We start from the raw sequence: 20,760 nt of genomic DNA, 5'->3' as shown, positions 1-20,760 counted from the left end.
GCAAATGACTATAAAGACTTCTAAATTGTAGCAAAGTCAATTATCTGAACACAATCAGCATTCAGTTGTCAGGATAATTTCTCAAGAACCTCAGAACAGACAGTCAGGCAAGGCACATACTGTGACATCATCTGTGTCCTTGGGCACAGAAAGGGACATGTGCTGGCTCAGCCAAGACAGATCCAGCAGCAGAGATGAGGTACAGCTGTTGTTCACTAGCTAGCTGGGTGACCTTGAACCTTACACGCCCCTCTAATACACCAAAGAGAATCAATCTTACCTGCGCCACAATGTAGAACTATGCATATAGTCAGCTATAATCAAATCGACCCACAACAAATGCCTTACAGCCTCCAGTTCTCCTATGCATTTCATGCCAAGTATCTTCCTACTTGTGAGTGAGTACTTGTAAACAAGAGTTTGCCCCAAATATCTCCCACTTAATAAATAGCAAGAGAGCTCTTTGAAAATGTCCCTACACTGCCCCCTGCAACTTGTGTTTGGTCAGTCTGGTTTCATTGGAGCTTTTCACTGTCTAAAGGGAAGGGCTGCTTTCATGAATTAGCTGGGTTCTGCTTGGAGATGAACTACTTGGAACACTGGAAACCACAGGATCCAGACTACATTGAGACTTCAAAAGCTTTCACCTTCATTTGCATGCCACTCTTTGTTAGTAAGTATCCCAGTACCTAATTTCCTGGGCCCGCCTCCTGCTCTCGCCAGCATCTGGCATCCGGGCTAATTTTTGCTACGCTGTACTTTGCTCTTGTCTGTAGAAACAGCAGGCTTCAGTCAGAGAATGTAACAGAATAAACTCAACAGTGTCGATTTCAGCCCTCCACACTCAACCAGAGAGGAGCCTGCTCGGCAGGAAGCTAGCCTGGCATAAGTTACTCAGCCACTCAGGCCTGCATACTAATGTGGCATTTAGTGTTTGAGTTTATGTGCTTCTAGTTGGTTCTGACATGCCAACCATAATCTGTTATCACTGTGGATGGAAGCACACAGCCTTGTATCTATAGTTACATCTTGTGTATATGAAACCCACCCCTGGCCGGGAACATGGAACACCTGCCACAGTTACTGCCTGGCCACAGGACAGGGCATGGGAACTACACTGCCTGGGTTCAAATCCCAGCAGTCTGGGTTCAAATCCTATCGATGCGATTTTGGATGAATAATCTTCCTAGTTTTCTGCTTATAAATGAGAATCAGAGAGCCTCTTTGACAAGGCCATTAGAAGACTGGATGAAACACAGGCGACAGTTCTGGGAAGATGGAGCTTGTTGGCCAGTGGGCACACGGGCTCAGTGATGACCACCTGCTCCATGCTGGGTCACTAGAGGCATTTCCCAGAAGCCAATGGCTTGTGTGTGGACCCTATATGAGCAATGCATTTAAGTCACAGTTAACAGGGATAGAAAAAGAAATGGTAGTTAAGTACAGCTTCCCAGGAGTCCAAAAAAAGCGTTGTTTAAAAGATTTTTAAAAAGGTAGTTTGCAGTATTGTCTTGTCTGAGTTATTGCTTAAAACGAGCAAGCTACTAGGATAATTTCCAAAGACTTTACTGTAATTGGATCTTACCTATGCATAACATGCTTTTAGCATATCATCAGTAGAGCTTTAGACTCATCCCTATACCACAGTTAAGCTCTACTGTTCCTGTTAGTGACTGAGTTCTTATGCAAACTTATTATTATTTTGCAATTTGTATTTGCCCACCAATATAACTTTGGTCCTATAAATGTAAATAGAATAGGCATGTGTTCTCAAGTTCTTAAGGATGGGATTTTAGCGGCAATTCTCTGGTAATGAAAGTTACATGCTCTCCCCAAACTAAAGAAGTGCTGTAGGGGTTAGGGGCATGACTGCTCTTGTAAGAGGACTGAGGTTCGGTTCCCAGCAGCCATAGCCTCCTGGGACTGCACCTCCAAGGACTCCCAAGATCTCTGCACACATGTGATATATACTTATAGAGACACATAGATAAACTACCTAGACCATTCAGAAATGGTTTCATAATCATTAAGAATACTTATAAGTCAGCCTAGACAATCAGCTTTTTTTTGCAGAGGAAAAAAAGACATTACAAGATCGAGCCAAGATTCTTATTCTAAACATACTAAGTCTTGTACATAAACTATATCCTCTTGAAAGTCATATGACATTTTAAAATTTTCTATTCAGGGAAACCATCTAACATCTCCTACAAAATAGGACAACTGAGTTTGCTCTGTGAGGATGGTGTGTGTGTGTGTGGGGGGGGGGAGTGTGAGAACTCCGTGGCAGCAGAACTGAGTCTGGTCCACAATGGCGTGTGGACATCCCTCGAAGCTTCAGTTCCTCATCTGCAGAGCAAGGACACAAGCACAGGATACAGAGGGAGCCTCAGGAACCACGGCCTGTTTCTGTCACATGGCAAAACACAGGCTCCCAAACTGTGGTTTCCTGTGTTCATGGGTGGGACACTCCTCTCATCAGTCTGGTGGCAGTGACAGAGAAGCAGAAGTTGGCTGTTTCACATGGTGCCAGGTCCCCAGCAGGTAGAGAAGGTCACTCTACAGTGTGTCTGAGAGACCTCAAAGACAGCGGAGGCGGGAAACAAAGGACAGAAGGGCTCACCATGCGTCACACAGGCAGAGGGGCTGCTTCAGCTTAGGGAGCTAAGCAGGAACCTGTGGATAACGAAGTACAATTGCCTCAGAAACACGAGCAGCTCGAGCTGTGGTATAACTCTGTAGCACTCTGGGTAAATCAGCTACTTCCAGGAGGAAAAAGAAGAGGAGGAGGAAGAGGAAGAGGAAGGAAGGAGAGGAAGAAGGAAAGAAAGAGGAAGAGGAGAAAGAAGAGAAGAGGAGAGGAGGAGGAAGAAGGAGGAAGAGAAGGAAGAAGGAAGAGGAAGGAGAGGGGGAGGAAGAAGGAAGAGGGAAGAAAAGGAGGAAGGAAGAAGAGGAAGAAGGGGAGGAAGAGCCCATATAGGTAAAGGCGATCTGTTTTGGAAACCCATGTGTTCTCATTTATTCCTGGGTCAGTACTTCCTTTGTGTGTTAGCAACTGTGTAGAAAGCATGTGGGCTTGGCTCAGACCTGCTCTTTGCAGGGCCCATGCTCCTGAGAGGGGCACAGGTTTGCAGACACTGGGAGCACAAACCTCTTGAGTGCAGATAGTCTCTGATGTTACTGCCATGCTTTCTCCAAGGCCACTACAGAACCTCTATGAAGCGAACCGTCAGGGCTCTGCTGGTCTTAGAGGAGTGTGATCAGAGGACCAACCTATAATAAGCACACAGAGAATGCCATGAACTTGAGGCTCACCATGCTGATTTGCTCCAGAGCAGCCTGTGTATACTGTGCCCTTGTGGCCCGAGCCCCAGTCCCTTCCCGGTGCAGCTGGTGACTCCCTGCAATGGCCCTGCTATTGTTTTACTCTGCGGTTGGAGGGCCAACGCATGGGGAGCTGAGGTTCTTGGCTTAGGGTTGGCACCACCACTACGCTGCTTTCTGCTGCCAGCAACTGTAGCCTCTTTCCATAGTAGGTTGGTTCCTGGGATCCAGGAAGGCTGAAAACTGAAGCTGGAGAGAAGGAATGGTCTGATCTGGCTCTCTCTGAGCAGGGGAAGGAAGGACATCTCTGGGCATGGACAGAGGACACACCCAACACAAGTCAAACTGATTTAGAAAGCTGGCACCATCACTGAGCCTTGAGCTCACCACCTGGGCGAGGCTGGCCGGCCAGCGAAGCTCAGGGTCACAGCAGAGACACCACTACCATGCCTTTTTTTTTTTTTTTTGCATGCTTGCTGGGGATTGGTAATTTCATTCCAGGCCTGTACACATTTTTAAATACTATGAAATTTAATAGCTTGATTTTAAGGACATATAAAAGTGAATTAAGAAAATAACACCTCTTCTTTAATAAGAACGTTGACAATGACCACCAGACACATAGCCAAGAAGGACTTTTGCGAGGAGTCCTGTACGGGTGCAGGACTTTAAGGGGAGGTGAATGTTCAGTCGTCTCAGGAGGGCACCCACATGTTGCCGTGCGTGTCAGGTGCTTTGACATAAGGAATGTTCCAAATCCAAGGCCGGTCTGCGGAGGAAGCACATCATGTTACATTTACTGGGACTTTATCACAGGGTGCAGCTATTTGCCTACTGGGGTCAAAGCATTTGGTGCTCAGCTCTCCAAGTTGTGAAGAATATTTTCCGAATCAGCACCGCCCCCGCCCCCCCCCCCCCCCAGGATACCATCTGCAGACAATGGCTTTTGTAAAGGTTCATGTTAGAGCTGAGGGTTGGATGAGTTTGGGGAACAGGCCAGGAGAAAGCGACATCAAGCCCCGTAGCGTGTAAGACATAGTGCCCGACACATGACCCCGCCACGTGCATGTGGTGTGCAGAGGCCCAGGTTACAGGTACACGCCACCATGGTCCCTCTCTGTGCGGTTGCTGGGATCTGAACTCAGGTTCCATGCTTGCACAGCGCTTTACCCACCCAGCCACCCCAGCCTTTCTCTTCTCTTAGGAAAGCTGACGAAAGCATGGCAGCAGCTGGCACCTTTCTGCTCTCAGCGGCTCACACATCACCAAGAAGCCTTGGGTCCCATTCCTGGAGTGTTTTTATTATATTGTTGTATTAAAGGTTAATGATAACAAGACAAAAAGACCTCTATAAATGACTGAAGGCTAATGTCACAGAAGCAACAGCCTGTGAAGGTTCTTAGCACAATGAGGATGTTCACTACATGGGGCTTCTCCCCCCCCCCCCTCTCTCTCTCTCTCACACACACACACACACACACACACACACACACACACACACTGAGGTACACATACACATTGGCCTGAGTTGACATCGGAAATCTTCCAGTCATCCTCCACCGTATTCATCGAGGCAGGGTTCTCAATTCAACCTAGAGCTCACCACACAATACAGCTAGTCTGATTGGCAGCTCACTGTGGTAATCCCACCACCTTCTGACCACTGGAATAACAAGTGGGTCACCCTGCCCACCGGTTATTTAGATGGCCTCTGGGGACTCAAACTCCAGTCACCACACTTGTGTAACCACTGCTTAAACCACTAATAACTCATCTCCCAGTCAAGCCATTCTCACAACACATTAGTATGGGTGGGTAGAGTGGAACCATTTCAAAAGAACCACGAGACAGGTAGGGTGCAGATAATCCCAGGTTAACAGGGAGTCCCCATCACTGCCTCGTTACAGTATTACAGAAGATAGACTTTTAAGGCCATAGTGCTTATTGTAAACAGGTTTCCTCAGTCATAAGGATGGCCAGGCAGTGACCCAGCCCTACAAATTTGACATTGGGAACCTTCCCCCCCACCCAAAAGAAGTGATGGCAGCTCAGAGGACAGCCTGTTTGTGTCGAGTAACCTCAGAGCAATCATGCCCACAGCCACACACAGGAGGATCTGAAGGAGTTCCAAAGATGACAACAAATTATCTTAACATCCTCGCTGTGTCTGGCCTTGAAAGCAAGGAACAAACTCTTTTTTGTTGACTCACCAACCTTGTTGGAGCCTGGTAAGCCCAGGGTGTGTTTTCCAGGTTTGTTTTCTAAAAAGACGGAGGGCCGGGGGGTGGGGGTGGGGTGGGGGTGTGGTGGGGGTGTGTGGGGGGGCTGGTGGCAATGGGCCTGACTTCCTACCCTCTATCTGTGCTGCTCTTCCTTCAGAGGCACCACCTTCTGCACCTGGATCTGTCACACACCCATCTTTCCCATGTCTTGCTCTGTGGGGCGACACTGCCTGGCTTCATTCAAGGCAGAGGCCATCTTGATTCTTGCCATGTGCACTTCACAGCGATGCCTGGCACAAGGCAGACTTCCTAACCAGCCAGTGACCTCAAGATCAGAACTGCATTTATTCCTGTCCCTCACCCTCAGGCAACAGGGACCAGACGAGGACCTGGGGCGCTCCCTGCTGGCAGATCTCTGAAGCTCTGCTTTGTAAGTGAGCAGAGTGCCGGCACTCTTGGGTGGATCACGTTCCAGGCTGGCTGACAGGTCTGCCACTTCTTGGAGAGGCAGAAAAACAGCCACAGGGAGATGAGGGTGGCTGTGCCACTACTGTACCTTTGCGCCCATGACTACTGGGAACACACGTTTAACACTCACTGACTTGTTTTTAAGCAACCCTCTTAAATCCTCTAAAGGCCTATCAAAAGAAAGCCTGCCTTGTAATCTACTCACAACTGCATCCGGAATAGCTGCTGAGTGCAGACGAGGTGCCAGGGAAGTTGCTGGGTGCTGCAGACAGAAAGGAGGCGAGCCAGCTTTGCCAGTCTTGTTGAGGGAACTTAGGTTCCAAAGTGGAAAGCAGAAAAGCAGGTGCCATAGCCATGACCGTGACTTGTGGCTGCCTTCCTAGCAGGTTGGTAAGAGACTCCCTAGACAGCCTGTTAGAGTAAGAGCTTTCTTTCCTCTAGACCAGAAAGCTTGCTCACTGGGTCTGGGCTGGGTCAAGCAATGCACATTAGAATCAAGTTCTAAAGCTATTTCAACCCAGTAAGAGCTTAGGATCCAAGGTAAAGAAAATGAAATATTGGCTGGAGAGATGGCTCAGTTAAGAGCACTGACTGCTCTTCTAGAGGTCCTGAGTTCAATTCCCAGCAACCACATGGTGGCTCACAACCATCTGTAGTGGGATCCAATGCCCTCTTCTGGTGTGGCTGAAGACAGCTACAGTGTACTCATATACATAAAATAAATACATAATTCTTTTAAACAAAAGAAAATGATATGTTACCCCCTCCCACCCCCCACCCCCAGGAATATAGTGGGACAGCAAAGGGGCATGAGCAGGCCTGAAGTTAGGGATAAAAGACTGCTTGTAGGTAGAGGAAAGAGCTTTGGAGGTGATGAACAAGGAAGCCTGTGCTAAGGTTTGACGCAGCTGGAAGGTAGGGATTACAGCCTGCAGGTTCTACTTCATCTCCCTTTGTCTGCTTAGGGACCTCTCTGCTAACTCCAAACTCAGCTCTCTTTGGAGTGGGCATCCATGTTTATGGTAAGTATGGAGAGTGGAGTCAGTTTGCCTGTGCAGCCTTGACCAAGATAACACGAGTGTCCCAGGCTCCTTACTTGGAAATGGGAGCTGCACGGCAGCAGTCCTGGTGGGGTGTTATGAAAACACAGTGAATTACTTCCTGTCCCAAGCTCGCATCAGCTCCTGGGATATCAGAGGCACTCAGCACTGCAGGGTGCTGGGTAATCATCACCTTCATCTCTCAGGGGGGGACTAGCAGTGTCCCGTGTGGACAGGGTTTACGACAATCAAACAAAGCCAAATAAGCCACACCAAATCTCTGTCTGCCAGCGATCGGCTCTGTCCTTCGACCCTTTAAGGACTGGCCCGGGGTTAAGGGTCTATAACCGTAACTGCCAGGCCCAGACCCTTACATGTCCACTCCCCACTGTGCAGGGAGACTTAAGCACTCACTTTAAAGGACTCTTTCTAAGTTCCCCAGCAGAGGCAGCCTGGGTTGTGTGTGTGGGACGGGTGGGTAAAGACACAGCTCTAGAGTGTTCCAGTGACATCGACTTCAGCCAACCCAGGAAACGAGGTGAAAAAAGACAGTCCAACTTGGAAGACGAGGGAAGTTCTAAACCATGGTTCTCTGCTTCAGCAAATTTAGCAGAAACGCAATGGCTTATAAGGGCAGCATCACTGTTAACTGAGCCACTGTCACTGCCTCCTCCTGAGGATCTGGCAGTGTCTGTCCTGGAGCAGAACACTGTCTGGTGAGAGGAAGAACAACTCACCTCACTGAAAACCAAGTATTTATCTCAAGGGACCTGAGTCAATTGCATGGTTATTTCAACAATAATTTCCTTAAGATTCCTCACCACAAACCTTTGGAAGGTGAGCTGGTCGTTTACTGCCTTCTGGTTATGCTATGAAACAAATGCAGATTTCATGGAGACCAAACTTCTAAAACACCTGGGTATCACGGCACATGCCTTTAATCTTGGAGGCAGGCAGAAGTTGGTGAGTTCCAGGCCAGCCTGGGCTACATAGCCAGTTCTAGGCCAGCCAGCCCTACATAGTAATTAAAAAAAAAATTCATTCTAAATTTTTTTTTTCTAGATGCCTCATTAAAACATTCCTCATTTCTCAAGATTTTTCCTTTTGGGAAAAAAAAGTCTTTAAACATAAAACATACCAATTTTAACTACTTTTTAAAAAATGTATTTGGAAAGGACAACTGAATCAACTTTCCATCTCCCTTAGAAAAGTAAGGGCTTCCTTCATCAGTTTGGACTTCATAATTTAGTGATAGCTGTGACTGGCCTAAGCTGAACTTACTCTGATATTATCTGAATTCGAGGAACTCTTCCAAGCTAAGCGACAACAGCCATACCATCCAGGATCAGAGGGTTCCATGTACCACGCATGTGCTCAGTCTGAGCTTGGTAGCTCAGGTGCCACGCATGTGCTCAGTCTGAGCTTGGTAGCTCAGGTGCCACGCATGTGCTCAGTCTGAGCTTGGTAGCTCAGGTGCCACGCATGTGCTCAGTCTGAGCTTGGTAGCTCAGGTACCACGCATGTGCTCAGTCTGAGCTTGGTAGCTCAGGTGCCACGCATGTGCTCAGTCTGAGCTTGGTAGCTCAGGTGCCAAGCAGGCTGCTGGGACGTCTTCTACTGAGTCTTCCCAGCCATTTAAATTAATATATACATATACAGCCTGCCTATGAGAGATTACATATGACTTGGTAGACACCAACTGGATCATCCAACATTAACGGCTGTGAAAGGACTGGTCGGTATCAGGTGCCTCCAGACGTGAGGCATCAGGATAAACACAATACGGTGGTTCTCTTGGCAACTACTGCCTGGACCTCATGAAGAAGGAACAGTGGGCAAACTGAGTAGGATGCTTCTCATGGAATACAAAGTAACTAGTCTGTGCTCTGCAAAGTGAATTTCAGGAAACGTTCCCATTGATGGAGGCTACAGGCAGGATAAATGAGCCCAGCACGTGACTCGGGCTCTCTCTCTTTTGCTGTGAGAAGTGTGAATGTATTCCACACAGGAACTCCATACAAACTGCTGGCTCTGACAGTGACACTGGCTTATGGAAGACAATGCTTTTATTTAGAGGGGAAAGATATTATGTCTTCAAATTTCAAACAGCTTGGAGGAATGTGTGAGGAAGGATGCAAAGGGAACGCAGTACTGACTAACTTGGATGAGAGGCACAAGGGGAGTCTTGTGTGCGTCTTGCAAAAGACTATATATGGATGACCTTGTATAATTTTTTAAATAGACAGAGACGGTAGAACACAAATGCTGTGGAGGGGAAGGAGACTAGAGGGTGATGTCACTGTATTGGAGAAGAGAGGGCAACACAGGGGGAGAGGGAGGAGGGAAGGGTGACAGTTCCAAGGGTATTTGACAAAACTATAGGGCGTTATTTATAAGCCTACTTAAGATTACATATATGTTATGTATATGTGTGTCTAACACACAGTTTATATAACACACAGACACACACACACACACACACACACACACACACACACACACACACACACACACACACGAGTTTAAATGGAGTATCTGACATAGGGTGATAGATAATATTCCTTCCAGGAGCCATAGACTGTCTAACAAAAACCCCAGTGCCACACAAGGGACACCATCCTTTGAGTTGCTGGTCACAGGGTCCAAGAGACCTCCAAAACAATATAAGTAAATGGCTAATGAGGGAGAAAGGGAGGCAGAATCAGGTTTTTCTAGGGCCAGCCCCCGGAGAGGTTTCTTAATCCTAAGTGGTTATCCTTAAATGAATATACATCTAGGCAACACTAACTACTAGACTCAGTAGGGTTCATTTAAGGTTCATTTAAGGGGCTGGTGATCTTGCTCCCAAAGAGACTCTAGGTTCCCTTTACACACATCCTTGCTAGCGCTCAATACTCCACACCGCTGGTGGGAATGTAAATCAGTCCAGACACTGTGGACATCAGCATAGAGGTGTCTCAAATCTAAAGCCAGATCTAGCATGGGACCCAGCTACACTCCTCCTGGGTGACTTCCCCAAAGGACTCCAAGGCAACACACACAGACACTCACACACCACAACACTGCAGCAGTATTCACAGTGGCTCAGTCACGGAGGCAACCTGGGGCCTAACACCAAGAAATGGGAGAGTGTTACATACATACAGGTATGTATGTATGTATGTATGTATGTATGTATGTATGTATGTATGATAGAAAACACTCAGTCACAAACAAGAATGCAGTTATGTTGACTGCAGGCACGGGGATGCAAGTGGATGGAGGGACTTGTATCAAGCTAGTTGCAGAAAGACGAATATGCTTTCTTCCACTTGGCTCCTGGATTTTTATATACTCACATAAAATCATTCATGACTACATGCCAGGAAGGGAGAAGAAAAGTAGTCTAGGGACACAAGGGGACTAATGGGGGCGGGGAGGGCTGAGAATGGGGAAGGTATAGGAGAATATGTTCAACATAAAATACATATTTGTATGAAAATTTAAAAACCAACAGAACTGGGTGTGTGGCTCAGTAACATGGTGTCCACCCAACATGTGCTGGTCCTGGATTCTAACCGAGCACTGGAAGGAATATAAATGCATCATCATCATCATCGTCATCGTCATCATCGTCATCTAATCATCGTCGTCGTCGTCGTCATCGTCATCATCATTGTCATCATCAGTGCTATATTTATTTCTTTGGTTTTCCGAGACAGGGTTTCTCTGTGTAATAGCCCTGGCTGTCCTGGACTTCCTTCATAGACCAGGCTGATTTTGAACTCACAGAGATGTGCCTGCCTTTGCCTCCCGAGAGCTAAGATTAAAGGCGTGTGCTACCACACCCAGCTCACCATTCCTATTATTAAATGGATCTGTTTTTTCAAAACCTAAACTTGATGCTGGGGAGAACTCAGGCCTACCTGCATCACTCAGAGACTCTAAGAACTTTGCCCGCACACAGTAGGCTCTCAATATTATGGATCTGTAGAGAACTGTCAACTATGTCTCAGAGCAAAGCTCCCCAGGAAATGAGTGTAACTTCTGTCACAGTATCTGATCATCTTCTTTGTTCCAAGACAACATCTGGGTGAGCTTTCACAGTGGGATGTTAAGCTTTCTGTGCAGCCCTCTGATTTAAAAATATGGAATGAGACCTTGTGTGTGTGTGTGTGTTTTGTCATGGTTCAAAATCCCTTTTAAAAATGAAGTGCTTTTGAAATGGCCTTAACCACTCATTTTCCTTTGCCTTAATAAAACACCTCTGGATGGGCCACAGACCTTTACAGAACATTGGATGTATCTGGAGAGTAATATCTGAATTACTGGCATTATTCTACACACTGCTGAAGGAACGCAGAAGCCAAAATAACAGTGATAAAGCACAATGTTCCAATTTCTTTTCTATGTATCTTTCAAAGGAAATGCCTAGGAAACAGAAATTCAACAAAACACCCTATAAAGCCCCCTGTCTGCTAGTTAAATAGAAGATCTAACTTCCTACAGTTTGGGATAATGCTCGCCTACTGCAAAATTCTGAGCTGTTGTGAATGCTTTTCCTACTCGAGGGAAGGGACTTTAAGACGTCCCCGGGCTTTGTGATCTCCCCACTCTTGTTTTCCTACCCCTCTGGAGACGAGGACTACTGGACTGGGACGGACTCCAGCCACAGCTAAGGAGGGCAAGGCTCAGGGTCAGACCCCAGGAGGCAGGGCCTTAAGCAACCATCCCAGGTCATTCTTCTCTAGGACTTGACTTAGAAGAAAATAGGAGAAACATGACGAACAGAGAAAGAAATGAAAGCACAGGGATGAAGGGGACTGACCTACAAAAGCGATAGACTGCAAAGCCACTGCTCAGTAGGAATAGGGAGAGGGGCTCACACGAATGCATTGTCCAGTGGCCAGGGGACTAAACTAGACCTTGGAAGAAGAGTAGTTATGATAAAAGCAGCTGATGTTTATCGACTGCTAGCTGCACTAGGCACTGCGGCGAGCACTTGATAGACTTCACCTCAGTTAATGCTCTCAGCAGCCTGCAGGAGGGACTGGGATTCCCCACTTTGCAAACTGACACAGGCCTAAAACTCATTGAGCTGCCCAAGGCAACTTCCTAAGCAGGACAGATGGCACATAAACGTGTTCTTTCAAATCACGGCCTCCTTCTGAAAATTTTATTTTGGCAGAGGCTAAGGTAAAATTTCACCTTTGGTGAAATTCAGGTTGAAATCTATTGCAACCCTGCTGCTACAATGAATATGTATGATATACACACTCTGAAAACTCATAGAAGAGTCATGCCTCATAACTGTGTCAACAGCGGGGAGGGGCAATGTCACCTGTAGCCTTCGGAATGGCACACTGGCAGCATATATCAACACAATCTTAAGAAATGGGCCCACCAGACAGGGAGGTTTGGTTCATCAAGAAAGCCCCAAGGTGACTGTGTGCAGGGCATTTGGCAGAAGACAGCTGGCTCAGCTGTCAGAGGGCAGCTGCCACTGGACTGTCCGCCATGAACTGAATGACAGACAGTTAATGGAGTGACGCCATTCAAACCTCCTGTCACATAACAGTCTCTGCTCAGATTTAGCACATTTGCATATTCTAACTTGGCCACTCCTGGAGGCGTCTGTTCTCTAGAAAATATGTCAGTTATGACTGGATAGTAAACACTTGCCGTTTGAAGTTGGAAGTGTTTCCAGATTGCACATCTCTATGACCCTCCCTGAACCCACTTTCAAGACGGACATTCTTGGGGTGTTGACACCTGCCGGGTGAGGATGGTCACCCTGGGATGATCCCCAGTGAGGAAATATGACTCATGCTGTGACTCTTTAATCAAGTTCCTCATGTTGTGGTGACCCCCAACCGTAAAATTATTTCATTCCTACTTCACAACTGTAATTTTGTACTGCTATGAAATGTAATATAAATATCTGATATGTAGGATATCTGATATGCAACTCTAAAGGTTCGTGGCCCACAGATTGGCAATCACTGCTGTAGATAGTCCCATGGACTCTTTATTGGGAAATATACTTGGTTACTGCCTCTAGGAAAGTCAGAGTCCACTGCAACAAGTTTCAAAGTGTGGCCTGGTGACCTCTTCTAGGGGTGTGTTATAAATCAAAGTTATTTCTTAGTGATCCAATGCCCTCATGTGTTTTCCTCACTTTTATGTGTGTAGAGGCTATGTATGTATGGGTGGCATCACAGCAGAGCTCCCATGACAGCAGATGAGAGGGTTCAGCAGTCAGCTTTTAGGCTGCACAATAAAGATGCTTTTGAAAACCGTGAAATGATATTACCTCCCTCACTAATTTTGTCCTTTACTTTTAGAACTGGCCATAAAGCATAAAATTTCTTATTATTTTAAAACTAATAAGTCAATATAAACATTCAAGCATTTTCCAGTTTCCACTATAGAAAATACCAATACACACATGAAGCTTGAATAAATTAAGGCTCTTTTTGATTCCTGGTAACTGAGTGCGTGTGGGCTCTAAGAGAACGGCGTTGCTTGCGTGGCCTCAGGCAGGAAAGCAGGTACCCTCTGCACATCTGGGCTTGCAGAGGTTTCCAGGACCCAGGCTCACACGGAGCCCAGGGCTGCCTCCCAGGTGCTTACTTCCACTGCTGGGCATGATCAGGGTTCCCTCTGTGTCTCACCTTTACTCCCGTACAGCTCTGGGGGCAGGTCATAGGGCACAGGAAAGGAGGCCGTCGGCTCACAGCTGCTGGAGAAGAATTTCTGTTTCACTTTGAAGGTGTCCAGGCCCTGCAGACACAGAGGGAGGGGCTGTGACGTAATCGTGTTTTCTAAAGTAGCCAGAAGATCTTAAGAATGATTTATTTTTATGATACCCCTAAGAATATGAGTGATTTCAGAGCTATTTTCAATGATGGACAGGAAAATATGTTCTATAACTCCTTCCCCCAAATTATTTTCTTCTATAAATCTAAGAAAAGCCTTAAATTTTATAAATGTTTATATCATTTAGACTCACAGGCCTGTACAGTACAAGTTCCTAACACACTAGTGAGCGCTGCCTCAGGGGACCCTGGGCCATCCTGGCACCCTGCTCTCTGCTCTGTTTCACTGTCTCTTACTCCTACTGTCTGTCTCTCTACCAACCCGAACACATCCACCTCCTAAAGGCATAGCAAACGATGCCAATGTCCTAGCAGCTGACTAGAAAACAACTGTAGAGGGCTCAGTCCCCAGTAAGGGGTGTGTGTGTTGGGGTGGGGTAGTCACAGGCACCATGTGAGAGGACATGGCATCACACAGGGGCTTCCTGACATTCCCCGAGCTCTAGCCTTTGCTCTGGCATTCACTAAGCATGCATTCATTCATTCATTCATTCATTCATTCATTCATTCATTCATTCATTCATTCAAACTATTATTTCTCCAGCTGAAGCTATGCTAGAGCTCCTGAGAATATATCGTAACTGCACTTATAACTTGTAGCCTTGTAGTCTTTCTGGTTTCCTATCCCTTCAGGGGTCTTAAAATGCTAAAAGGGAAGGTGATGACCCCAACCCCACCCAGGTGAAACCGGAATAATCAACAGCACAACAAATGGCGCCGCTATGAACCAATGATGTCATTGGCCCCAGCGTCCGTGGACATAAAGCTAGAACTGTATCCGTTCAGAGCACATGTGAACCTACAGTAAGCTCTGTTCCACTGACTGCCCCTTAACCTCTCCTTCAAAGTTCCCTTATGGGGTAGTTCAGATATATAAGCCAATAATCCTCTGTCCCGGGGGAACTTGGGAACTTTTGTTTATGAGACGACCTTTCTGTCAGATGTCAGCCTGCCTTGGGAAACCTTACTGGACCTGAGACTAACAGATTAACACGCTTCCCTTCTGGGTTAGGCATGGTACCAAGCTCTGGATATGCATGAATCAATAGAGCCATCATCATTCCTGTCCGCATGGAATGCACAGTGTTGAGGAGGCGCTAAAGAAACATTTTATGTACAAGTCTAACAGATGATGGCAAGTTGTGGTAAGTGCGTGAAGAACTGTCTTGGAGGACTACAGGTGAATAGTGGCCTGTTTTCACTTTAGTGGTGATAGCCAGTGGATGTCTCCCTCCAGGGGCCGCACCCCTCACTGTGGGCTGGGCCCTCTCTCATCAACCGCGAGTTAAGAAACGTTCCACACAGTTGGCTATGGGAGACATTCTCGAGGTTGAGGTTCTCTCTTCCCAGATGCCAGGCTGACAAGAAACCAACCTGTACAACTTTTCAACCTTCAGTCCCTAGGACCCGCCCTGCTGCTCCATGGGTATGCAAGAGACACCGCGCTGCAGGCATGAGACTGAAGTGGCCACTTTGCTTGTTTTATTGGCTTCTGCATACCAGCAGCTGCAGTAACACACATTAAGGACCACAGAAGAGGGCCTGAGATGAGGCTCAGTGGTAGAGAACTTTCTGAATATGTATAATGCCCTGGGTTCAATCCCCGGCACCACAGGAAAACCAAACCATAAGGGCCTGCAGGCAGGTATGAGGTGATAGCTGTGGCAAAGATGTTGACTGATTTGTGAAATGCAGTATGTGACACAGGCATGGCAGAAATGCTAGACAGACAGGACAGACAGACGGACAAACAAATAAATATAAAGGGGAAGAATGACTCACATCTGTGGCAGGCTAAGGAAAGGCTTTGTAGAAAAACAGTGCTGTAGTGGTTTTTAAAACTTGGGTATAATTTTGACGAACAGCAATGGCAGGGGAGAGCATCAGGGGAGAGCACTACAGTCACAGAAAAGCTGAGAGGAGGCACATCTCTTGGAGCTGAGTGCACTGGCATGGGAGTGGGGATGTCAGCGCTGGGACTGTTAGTAATTCCCCCTAAGTGAGAAGAGAGCTGGACGTCTGTGCTTTGCCTCCACTAAGCCAGGTATGCTATCTGGTTATTAGTGACTCCGGCATGAGTCAGCCTGGAGGTGTTGGGGGCAGGGGATGCCTTGTTGCCGGGAGCTCTCGTGTCCATCAGCTGGAGGTGTCAGAACACCGATGATATGGCTTGACTACTGACTTCAAGCCCTGCCTTGAAGCAATGAACTCGCCTTCTATGCTTGCCTTGTTGCTGATACTTGTTTGGTGACTACCGGTCAGTCACACCCAATTGCACCCCAGGGATCCATTTAGAGTCTGACGTTTTCATCAAGAGGCACTGAGGAGCTGCAGAGGTTCTGAAGGAGACAGCTCTTCGTGAGGTAGCTGGAGGAGCTTGGGTAAGGGACTGGACTGGAGACTGCTCAGCCGGGTGACCACGAGCGCTCACAAGAGAAACAGGAAGTGGTCATGGTCATGGGAGACACAAACCTAAGAATTAGAACTGCAAAAGGCAGAGGAAGGAAGCTGGAGACCAAGAACGCCTGCAGGCTTGGGCCTGCTGAGGCGAGCTGAAGACACTACTAGCCGACACTGCCACCAACACCTTCTCAGGGAGGAGCCAGTCTGAGTTCTCAGGGTGTGCTGTGTGACAGTGACTCCTGCTTTAGCGAAGAGGAGACAAACCTGGGCTGGCAGCTGTCCACACACACCCTGTCTTTGGGATTTGTGGTCCTATGCCCTTTCTACTATGCAAATAATTGTCCTCATATTTGCCACAGAGAACCAGGAAAGTGGAAAGTCTTGCAACTGTACAAGTCTTTAGCTCAGAGACTCATCATGTTCTTTAACAGCCATGAAGCCATGGGGGAGTCTTTATAGCCTTAACCCAGTTTTGATGCCCTACATGTTCCAAGCCTGGCTTTCCTCTTTTGATGTCTGACCTCAGACATAAGAATGTTTGAACCATCCACATCTGACAAGAACCAATATGCCTTTTTCTTGAATGCCATTTCTGATCCAAATTCTAGGGTATTAAAAAAAAAAGCACCACTTTTCCCTTCAATCACATGTCAAATTATTTGAGGCTGTCTCCTAATTATCATTATTTATATATCACAGTGGTATTGCTTGGCATTTTACAAAACAGAGGAAGACACCCTCCCAGGCACAGTACTTAAGACAATGCATTTATAAAACACCAGGTGAGAGGGTGGACATGAATCACACATGACAAATTGCTGGCTTCTCCCTCTCTCAGCTGGGATCATTTATGCTCAGCAGTTTGACTCAATCACATAGAGGAGTCTACTCTGTGGTTTATGTTGTTAGCTGCATGAGCTTGCGTAGTAACTGAGTGGAAAACGCTCCATGAGGCACTGGTTTTTTGTTTGTCTTTTGAGATAGGATTTCACTATGTAATCCTGCCTGGTTGACTTGGGTTTTTTATGTAGATCAGGTTGGCCTTGAACTCACAGAGACCCAAGGCAGTGGGTTTCTCTGGAACTAGAACAGCATATGAGTTTGTAGGCGGGAACCAGAAGAGGCTGAAGGGAAGACGCCTTCTTTATCAGCTGGGCTGATAGGTAAGAAAGCAAATGACAGAAAGGTGGTAGCCTGTACCCTTGGCCCTCAGATGCTTCCAGCCAGGGTCTGAGGAAGGCTTACAGAGTGGGCACACCAACAGGGCTCTGGAGAGGAGGGGCTTTGGTAGCTGGGATGCTTTTGAGAGTGCAGCTTCTGGGGAGGAGGAGGACCGGTACAATAGTGGGGGTGGCATGAAGACTGATCTGGCTGAGAGCCTAGAGGACAGGTCTCTGCTTTCAGCCCTGTAGTTCGTACCGCTCCCATCTCTAGGAACAGCCTTTTTGAGCTCTGGGAAACAACCAGGCTTATTTCAGATCCTTTGTAGGTTCGAGCTTTTAATTTTCATATGACCATGAATTTGTCACTACATGGTCCTCACTCTAGGACAGGCTTATGTGAGTAAAGAAACTGGGCCAGTCTAGCCCAGCTGAAAAACAGGGTCCCATCCTGATCTCACTTCAAGTCTCCTTTCTCCACTGTCATTTTGACTCCTATAGATCCAGGTCTTTTCGTCTTTCCATTTGGCGCCCTGGAGAATTAATTCCCTTTCTTGGTTCTTGGGCGGTTCTCCAATGTGTGCTCCCAGTCTGTCTCCTCCCACATTATTTCAGTGGGAGTGATTCATGGGTGGAATTTAAAGGTTATAAGACATGCTCCACAGAGCACTCACTCAGCTGTGACCTCCTGGGAGACTGGGAGCCCAAGCAATAGCCAGGCACAGAGTGTGTGAAGGGACAAGGAGGAGGGCTCAGGTGCGGTGCTTGTGAATTTCTTTAGCTCTCTCAGCCACACCCGTCTTAGTGGAGCCTACCCGACTGACCAAAGATCATCTGAGAAGACAGCGTTAGCTTGTGGTATGCACCATCTTTGAAAGCAGCAGCAACAAAAATGATGATTTAACCAAAACAGAGTAGGGAGAGTAGACTTGCTGACTGAAGTCAAGGCCTTTGAACTTGATTCTTTTCTCTTCCTTTTAATCCTGATGACAGAAAAGTAGGAATCCATTGCCTGAGAAGCAAATGAACCTGGGGCGCAGAAGAGACGAGGATGGTTCTCTGTTTCTGTCAAGGGTGAAACATCATCATCTAGAGCAGTGTTCTCAGCCTTCCTAATTAAGACCCTTTAATGCAGTTCCTCATGCTGTGGTGACCCCAGCCATTAAGTTATTTCATTGCTACCTCATAATTCTAAGTTTGCTACTGTTATGAATTGTCACATAAATATCGGATATGCAATATATTCTGATATTTGACCTCTGTGAAAGGATCCATTGACCACCAAGGGGTCATGAGCCACAGGTTGAAAACTGCTGTTCTAGATCAATTCTAAAATTGTCAAAGGCATTCTTGTAAATGAGGCATGCTGGCTCTGTACCTACTACAGAGGCCCTAAAAGTGCTAAGTCACATGGCCAGATAACTGAATGTCAGGTCCTGTCACAGTTGTGGGAAAGTGGAGAACCTCTAGCTACTGCCTCGGCCTATTGGATCTACATATTCCTGTTTGCAGCACTGGTCTCAAGGCAGTGTGCAGGCTGCAGTGACTGCAGTGGCTCACAGGCTTAGGACAGAAGTAGCCCTGCTGGCAGCCAATGACTCAGAAATGTGGGTGGCATGGACATAGAGCTCTGACCGGGAGACACACGGAGGCTGATGGGGAAGGTGGATCTGGATGGTGTCTGGCCAGCAGGCTGACTGCACCAGTCTGGATAAGCTAAGTCTCCAGAAACCTTGGAGTGAAACACATTGAGGTGCGTCTCATCAGCATCAGACAGGGGTTACTAAGAAAGATGTAACCTCTGACCTCATTTCCCAGCAAGCTATGCTCTTGTCAGTGAACACTGTAAGGTTATTAGCAACACAGAAATCTTCAAGGTATTTATTTATTTAGTGGGTATTCAGGGACTGGTATTACAATGAAAATTGTATTGATAATTACATTGTTAGAGTTCGACACAAATACAGACTTAGGAAAGTGTGTGTGTGTGTGTGTGTGAGAGAGAGAGAGAGAGAGAGACAGAGAGAGAGAGAGAGAGAGAGCGAGAGAGAGAGAGAGAAACACATAACATCGACAAGACTGCTTCAAGAGAGCTCATCCACAGTTCAGAAGCCTTTACAACACAGTATGTGGTGATACTGATGTATCTGCTAAGCTATGCACTGCACTAAGCTTAGTCTCCAGAAACTGCTGTGCACGCTGCTTCTGTGACAGCTGCTCAGAGAAGACTGCCAAGTCCAAAAAGTTAAAGGGAGCAACATCAGCTGATGGCCTTGTTCGCAGAGCCTCCACACACTCACAGGAGAACAGCATGGCGGAATGAGGGAATGCTAACAACATCCACCCTACAAGTGGAAGATGAAGGGAGTCCAGGATCCGGGAAATTGGGATGCAGAGAAAAAAGTGCCTTCAGGGGCAGGTGGAATAGCTAAGGTTGGGGGCATGGAGCTGCTCTCTAAGATGGACTAGGTCTGGCTAGAGCAGTAAGAATCATGGGCCCTACATGTGCCCATGTAGAGCAAGTTCTAGGAGGGGCTGGAGAGATGGCTCACAGTTATGAAGAGCACTTGCTGCTCTTTCAGAGGACCCTAGTTTGACTCCCAGCAACTACAAGATGGCTCACAATTGTATGCAATTCCAGTTCCAGGTACACTGATACCTTTTTCTGGCCCTCATGGGCACCAGGAAAGCACTCGATGCACAGACACACATTCAGGGAAACATAACATATAAAATAATAAAATAAATATAAAAAAACTGAAGAGGTGTTGGCAGCGAGGGGGTGTGTGTGGCTTGGTGGTCAGGAGTCACTGGCTGGAGGGAGAAGGGAGGCACACCAGGAGGCTGAACTGTGATCAACAGAGACCATCTGGCAGCAGGAAGAAGGGAGGCTTGCAAACGGCTTCTGGGAGCGAAGCCTGAAGAAAGGAGACCCAGGGAAGGAAGCAGAGGCTGATGCAGAACAGCTGGCATGCTCCGGCCACTGTGGCTGCAGGGATGATGACCAGAGGTGACATTATCAAGCAGCACTAAGTAGTTAGGAATGACAAGAACCAGTGGTTAAAAGACAGGGAGAGAAAGGGCTGCCATGGATATATCTCAAGCTTCAAAGCAGGGAAGTGGGGTGACCAGAAACAGTAATTCATTAGCAATCAGACCGTCTGGCTAGTTCTTTTAAATGATTTAGCTGATTTTGATGACATTTGCAAATGCCATATATCCTCAAGTACCTTCTGAATAATACAAGCGATAATCTATAATTTAAGAATTATGTTTTATAAGATTC

At 46.9% G+C, this 20,760-nt stretch overlaps 1 protein-coding gene across 4 annotated transcripts in view; it reads right to left on the bottom strand.

The window, feature by feature from the left end:
• Nucleotides 1-3,832: 3,832 nt before the first annotated feature.
• The window catches only part of Tdp1 (tyrosyl-DNA phosphodiesterase 1), a 70,709-nt gene continuing 53,781 nt past the window's right edge, over nt 3,833-20,760 (bottom strand). The window contains exons 15-16 of one of the 4 annotated variants that reach the window (XM_030246507.1): nt 13,708-13,816; nt 3,833-4,093 (exon numbers count right to left, since the gene is read on the bottom strand). In XM_030246507.1, the coding sequence (XP_030102367.1) occupies nt 4,020-4,093; nt 13,708-13,816 (183 nt within the window). In that variant the 3' untranslated portion in view covers nt 3,833-4,019. Of the gene's footprint in view, nt 4,094-13,707; nt 13,817-16,154; nt 20,464-20,760 lie in introns of those variants that run through there. The other 3 variants (NM_028354.5, XM_030246506.1, NM_001379072.1) reach the window with 3 other exon arrangements.

The sequence above is a fragment of the Mus musculus genome, chromosome 12, assembly GCF_000001635.26.
Source record: "Mus musculus strain C57BL/6J chromosome 12, GRCm38.p6 C57BL/6J".
Classification (NCBI taxonomy): Eukaryota; Metazoa; Chordata; class Mammalia; order Rodentia; family Muridae; genus Mus; species Mus musculus.
Note: the sequence above shows the minus strand (reverse complement) of the source record. Positions and strands in the feature narration are given on the sequence as shown.